The following is a 7,011-nucleotide window of genomic DNA, read 5'->3' as shown; positions in this document are numbered from 1 at the left end:
TGCCGGATGGTCAAAGGAAAATCAATACAAAATGGGTTTTCAAGTGTAAGAGGGACGACAGAGGAGTGGTTGTAAGGAACAAAGCTCGACTCGTTGTTCAGGGCTTTAGTCAACAGGAGGGGATTGATTTTACAGAAGTCTATGCTCCTGTCGCACGACTAGAGGCTATCAGAATTTTCCTAGCATTTGCGTCTTGGAAGAATTTCAAAGTATATTAGTTAGATGTTAAATCAGCGTTTCTTTATGGGAAGGTAAAAGAGGAGGTTTATGTTGGTCAGCCGCCGGGCTTTACTGACCCAATCCACAAGAACAAAGTTTATCTGCTGGACAAAGCGTTGTATGGTCTACATCAGGCGCCGAGAGCCTGGTACGAGACCTTGTCTCAACATCTACTCGCTAACCAGTTCATACGTGGAAAAGTGGATGCCACTCTCTTCACTAAAGTTGTTGATGGTCATCTTCTGATAGTACAAATTTATGTGGATGATATAATCTTTGGGTCAACGAATGAGAAATTGTGCAAAGATTTCGAACAGGTGATGAAGAAGAAATTCGAAATGTCATCAATGGGGGAGATGAAATTCTTTCTGGGTCTACAAGTTGAACAATTTCCTGAGGGAATTTTCATTCATCAAACGAAGTACGTGCATGATATTCTAGAGAAATTTGGAATGTCAAGTTCTACTCCAGCTGCTACCCCACTTGCGACTAATCATGGGATTCACCCAGATCTCAACGGAGACAGGGCTGATGAAACGTTTTACCGTTCCATGATAGGTTCTTTGATGTATCTGACTGCTTCACGTCCTGACATCATGTACCCAACGTGCCTCGCAGCAAGATTTCAGTCTAACCCGAGAGCATCGCACATGATTATTGTCAAGAGGATATTACGTTACCTGAAAGGTACTCCGTCATTGGGGTTATAGTATCCTAGAACAGGCGGTTTTACGCTCGAAGGGTATTCTGATTCGGATTTCGGATGCTGCAAAGTCAACGCGAAATCAACAACTGCAGGATGCCAGTTCTTTGGTCCTAGATTGGTTACCTGGCAGTGTAAGAAACAAACATCTGTGGCGCTATCTACATGTGAAGCGGAGTACGTTTCTGCTAGCAGTTGCTGCTCTCAGATCCTGTGGATACAGCAACAGATGCGCGACTACGGTTTACAGTTTCTTAACACACCTCTGTTTGTTGATAATGAGGCCGCAATTAATATAACTAAAAATCCAGTACATCACACTAAAACTAAACATATCGAAATTCGTCATCACTTTATTCGCGATTGCTTCGAGAAAAAGTTGATACGAATTGAGAAAATCCACACTGACGAACAAAAAGCTGATTTGCATACCAAAGCTTTTGATAAAATTCGGTTTCAATATTTGTTAAAACTTAATGGTATGAAATTTCTTTCGGCGTCCGATGGAATTGTGAGCATTGATGAGAGTACTGTTGCGGATGAAGATGAGAAACAATCTGCGATGGTTTGTCGGTTTTTTACGTGTTTTGGTATTTAGGGGGAGATAGATAGTTGTACATAGTTTATTTTCAGTAAAATACAAAAATAGTAAAAAATGCAAAAATCCAAAAACATGATAAAATTGAAAAAGAGCTTGTGTATATAGGGAAAATGATAGTACATCAACTAGACAATTACAGTATGCTAAAGATTTGGAATGACAAAATGAGTTAAACAGTCTCACTAACGATGTGTCGATAGGTTTTCGCACATTTAGTAAATTTATTTGGGATACAAACCTAAAATTTCAAACTGGTGAAATTCGTGGGGAACACTACTTGGATATATAGGTAACCCCTGAAATCTCGTTTGATAGGTCTCGTATTCTGATATACTAGGTGTTTATACTCTATGATGTCTGGGGTATTATTGCGGGACTTCTGCTGAACGGTAGTTCTGACCTAGTCCTTGGCTAATACTTTATCCAAAATGCTTGAAATATAGCATAAAGCCCTCAGCTGATTAGACAATAAAATTGATAATCATCTGTTGTAGCTGAAAAGATCCTCTAAAGGGGACATACTGCAAAGTCGAAACTGATATCTCTCTGCTGAACGGAAGTTCTGACCTGAGATCCCTCAGTTCTCGCATTTAACCCCTAATTTATGAACAGACATCATTGTAGTATTCTTGCCTGTAAGACTGAATATTGGGATTCTGGATACGGGAGTATATTCAAGAGGTGGGACACATGAATTGAACTAAGTTCTAAGACACTTAAACGGTATCCTGAATAGATTGAAGTTTGTGTGAGAATTTAAGATGGATCAGTATATCGACAATCGAGGTGAATTGTTTAACTCTGAGTATGTAATGTAGCTTAACGATACTTGTAATCTGTCTAAAAAGCTGATATGATTCCCTGACACGCTCGCCAAAAATAAACTTATAAATAGTTTACTTTCTGCAATTTAAGTTTTCTGTATTTCATTTCTTAGTTTAGATCACATTAAAAAAATCAAAAAGATTTTATTATTCTGCTTTATTTTAGACAAACCAGAGTGGAAAGTTGATTGTCGGATTCTAGAAAGATGAAGCAGATGCAGGAGATTCTGAGCTGAAGAATGAGGAGAGCTTACATTGTTGGAAGTTTGATTGTTTTTCAAAGTCAAAAACAAGTTCATTAAGTTGATTCTTTTTATTTTCAGAAAACGTTGAAAATGATTTTACTAAATCAGTTTGTTTCGTCAAAAGATCAACCAGGGTCATTAAATTGAACTTGGTAGATTAATTAAGTGATCAGGGTCATTAATTTGAACCTGAATACTTGAGTGAATGTTTATAACTGATTGGTTGTGAGTTTTATTGTTAGAAAAGATAGATTGTAACGTTATTGGTTGAGTAACAGGTTTGGAGACTTCATTATTCCCAACGGAGGCAAATTGTCAAAGCTTGAACCAGATATCTCAAGATCCCAGCATACTGAGAGGGGGAGTCTGTGAAAGGGGGAGTCTGGATCAACCAAAGGGAAGATGGAAGTTAGAGCTAGGTGTTAATTCTGGAACTTGTGAAAAATGCTTACGAAGAGAAGACAGAGTTGGTGAAAAGATCAAGACTGAAGACTACAGATCTGAAGACTGATAAAGACAACGTCAACATCCAAGGGGGAGTCTGTTGATGCATAGGATGTCTGTTGACTACGTCTACAAGAAGTCTGAGGTCAAGACTGGTCAACAGGTGGTCAAAATGTCAATATTATGTAAATTAGACATAGGTCCGCTTTTATGGTCATTTGGTAGAGGTCCGCTCATAGGGTTCATTAGAGGTCCGCTTTTAAGTCAAAGAGTAACAGGTCCGCTAATATGACCTGTCATATTAGCGAACCACCATGTCTATAAATAGTCTGTCATTTGGAGCGGATCTGTGTGCGTGGATGTGTATGCTCAGGTGCAAAACTCTGTCAAAATTACATTTGAAAGCAATAAAAGCAGTGGAATTGAAAGGACAAGCTGTTGTAACATCATATATACTGATTCCGCCTTTATATGTGATGATGAGCTACCTTGACTGACGTTTTAGGGTCAAACAACGGTCCAACATCCTGCAAGCCCAGAGACTTCACAGGGGAGAAAGCAGCCGTTCATTGCATGACTTGGCTCGATGAGATGGATACAGTAGTTGATATAAGTGGTTGTGCAGAACAGAATATTGTGAAGTTTGTTTCACAATCATTTAAGGGTGACGCTTTAGCCTGGTGGAGGTCGTTAATCCAAGCTACTGGAAAGATTCCGTTGTATAGCTTGTCTTGGGATCAGTTTGTAGCATTGATCAAGGAAAATTTCTATCCACAGCACGTGGTGGAGAAAATCGAGACCGACTTCTTGACTCTTGTCATGAAGAACTTGGATTGTCAGGCATATCTTACGAGCTTTAACACCATGTCCCGATTGGTTCCCTATTTAGTTACGTCGGAACCGAAACGCATAGCACGTTTTATTGGAGGTTTATCCCCAAAAATCAAATGGAATGTGAAAGCATCCACACCTACCACATTCAGGTCAGTGGTAGATCTGTCTCTATCTCTCACACTTGATGCTATCCGAAACAAATCTGCCAAAGCTTCTGAGGAAGGAAAGCGAAAACAAGAGGATGAGAGTTCTCATCGCTCCGATAAGAAACGAAAAGGGAACTCAGATCATAGGAAGGGTTCTGGGTTTAAAAAGGATAACCAGCAGTCGGGTGAGAAACCCAAATGTAAAACCTGCCAGAAACATCATTTTGGGAAGTGCAGGTTTGAATCAAAATCGCAGTCGCAGTCAAAGCCTATTGGATGTGGGATCTGCAAGTCCAAAGACCATAAGACTTTAGATTACAAGAAATTGAAAGATGCAACCTGTTATGGTTGCAACGAAAAGGGTCACATTAAGACTAACTACCCTAAGAATCCAAAGAAGCCTGAAGAGGCTAAGAAGACCAATGCTCGGGTATTCCAAATGAATGCACAGGAAGCGATACAGAATGACAATGTGATAACATGTACTTTTCTTATCAACGATATATATACTAGAGTTTTGTTTGATTCGGGTGCAGATAAGTCATTTGTAGACAATAAATTTTGTAAATTGTTAAATCTGCCTGTTAAAACTCTGTTAAAACTCTAAGCATAAAATATGAAGTAGAATTGGCCGATGGTACCATAGAGACTGCTACAACAATCTTAGATGGATGTTTTATATCCATTAGGAATCATTCTTTTCCACTGTCTTTGCTTCCATTGAGATTAAATGGATTCGATATAGTGAGAGCATGGATTGGTTGTCTCATAACCAAGCCCAGATTGTTTGTAATAAGAAGCAAGTGGTTATTAAGACTCCTTATGGTGAACCATTTACAATACAAGGAGATACACAGTATGGATTGCCTAAACAAGTGTCCATGCTTAAGGCATCGAAGTGTTTAAAGAAAGGTTGTGTCATTTACATGGTACAAGTGACTATTGAAGAGCCAAAGCCAAAGATTGAAGATATTCCTGTTATCTCGGAATATCCAGACGTATTCCCTGAAGAGCTACCCGGTTTACCTCCAGACAGGCAAGTGGAATTCAGGATCGATATCATTCCTGGAGCAGCACCAGTTGCAAGAGCACGCTATCGATTGGCACCAACTGAGATGAAAGAATTGAGAACACAGTTGGATGATTTGTTGGAGAAGGGTTTTATTCGATCTAGCTCATCTCCTTGGGGACCGCCGATTTGGTTTGTGAAGAAAAAGGATGGATCGATGCGTCTATGCATCGATTATCGTGAGCTGAACAGAGTCACTATAAAGAATAGATATCCATTACCCAGGATCGATGATCTATTCGATCAACTCCAAGGAGTAAGCTACTTTTCTAAGATTGATTTGAGGTCAGGTTACCATCAGCTGAAGGTCAGAACTGAAGATGTACATAAGATTGCATTCAGAACTCGATATGGCCACTACGAGTTCTTAGTGATTTTCGGGCTCACTAATGCACTTGCAACATTCATGGACCTCATGAATCGCGTTTGCAAGCCTTATCTAGACAAGTTTGTCATTGTTTTTATTGATAACATACTTATATATTCAATTAATCAGGCCGATCATGAAAAACATCTCCGATGCATTCTTAAACTTCTTCAGCAAGAGAAGCTCTACGCCAAATTTTCAAAATGTGAGTTTTGGCTACGTGAAGTTCAATTTCTTGGGCATGTAGTGAGTGAGAGTGGTATCTAGGTGGATCCTACTAAGATCGAGGCGATCATGAATTGGCAAGCGCCTAAAACACCTACAGAGATTTGCAGCTTCTTGGGTTTAGCAGGATACTATAGACGTTTCATTGAAAATTTTTCAAGGATTTCTACACCCCTAACTTCGTTGACTCGTAAGAATATAAAGTTTGATTGGGGTCCCAAGCAAAAAGAATCTTTTGAGATCCTCAAGCAGAAACTAAGCAATGCTCCGGTGTTGACATTGCCAGAAGGGATTGAAGAAATTTGTTGTATACTGCGACGCATCGCAAACCGGTATGGGTTGTGTGCTCATGCAGAAAGGCAAGGTCATTGCCTATGCCTCACGTCAATTAAAGGTGCATGAAAAGAACTACACCTCCCATGATTTAGAATTGGGTGCCATTGTATTTGCACTAAAACTGTCGAGGCACTATTTATATAGAACCAAGTGTGTGATTTATTCCGATCATAAAAGCCTTCAACACTTGTTCAATCAAAAAGATCTTAACATGAGGCAGCGTCGATGGATGGAGACATTAAATGACTATGATTGTGAAATTTGCTACCATCCAGGCAAGGCGAATGTTGTTGCCGATGCCTTGAGCAGAAAGGAAAGGATTAAACCGATAAGAATTAATGCAAAGAGCATTGAGCTAAAGAACAACTTGAACGAGAGGTTGCTGGCTGCTCAAAAGGAAGCTGTTTTGGAAACTAACTTTCTGAATGAGAAGTTAGGCATAACTGCCGATCAATTGTCTTATGGTAAGGATGGAATTCTAAGATTGAATGGACGAATCTGGGTCCCTATTCATGGAGGACTTAGAGACGTGATCCTTCAGGAAGCTCATAGTTCGAAATATTCAGTCCATCCTGGTAGTGATACGATGTACCAGGATTTAAAGGCAAATTATTGGTGGATAGGTTTGAAGAAATCTATAGCCACTTATGTGGCTAAATGTCTGACGTGTGCACAGGTTAAAGCCGAACATCAAAAGCCGTCAGGTTTACTTCAACAGCCTGAACTTCCCACCTGGAAGTGGAAAATGTAACTATGGATTTTATCACTAAGTTACCAAAGACAAAGCATGGAAATGATACTATTTGGGTTATAGTCGACAGAGTGACCAAGTCAGCCCACTTCTTGCCTATTAAAGAAACACACAGCTCTGATAAGCTAGCTCAGTTGTACGTGGATAAAATAGTATCTCTCCACGGAGTGCCGGTATCCTTTATCTCCTATAGGGATACTAGATACACGTCTCATTTTTGGAAAAGCTTTCAGCAATCCTTAGGCAC

The 7,011-nt window shown here is 39.6% G+C and overlaps 1 protein-coding gene across 1 annotated transcript; it reads left to right on the top strand.

Moving 5' to 3' along the window:
* The first annotated feature begins 3,609 nt into the window (after nt 1-3,609).
* LOC110866396 lies at nt 3,610-5,719 on the top strand. Its single transcript, XM_022115546.1, has 2 exons — nt 3,610-4,446; nt 5,582-5,719. The coding sequence occupies exons 1-2, from the start codon at nt 3,610-3,612 to the stop codon at nt 5,717-5,719; spliced, it is 975 nt and encodes a 324-aa protein (XP_021971238.1).
* Nucleotides 5,720-7,011: the final 1,292 nt, after the last annotated feature.

Source organism: Helianthus annuus, chromosome 7 (assembly GCF_002127325.2).
Source record: "Helianthus annuus cultivar XRQ/B chromosome 7, HanXRQr2.0-SUNRISE, whole genome shotgun sequence".
Taxonomy (NCBI): Eukaryota; Viridiplantae; Streptophyta; class Magnoliopsida; order Asterales; family Asteraceae; genus Helianthus; species Helianthus annuus.
The sequence above is the reverse complement of the archived record's forward strand: the minus strand, read 5'-3'. Positions and strand labels throughout refer to the sequence as shown.

Bases quoted from the DNA above. Each gene is read 5' to 3' on its own strand.
- LOC110866396 (XM_022115546.1), top strand. From the start codon at position 3,610: ATGACTTGGCTCGATGAGATGGATACAGTAGTTGATATAAGTGGTTGT. The intron at 4,447-5,581 runs GTATTCCAAATG...TCAATTAATCAG, and splicing joins CTAAGAAGACCAATGCTCGG to GCCGATCATGAAAAACATCT.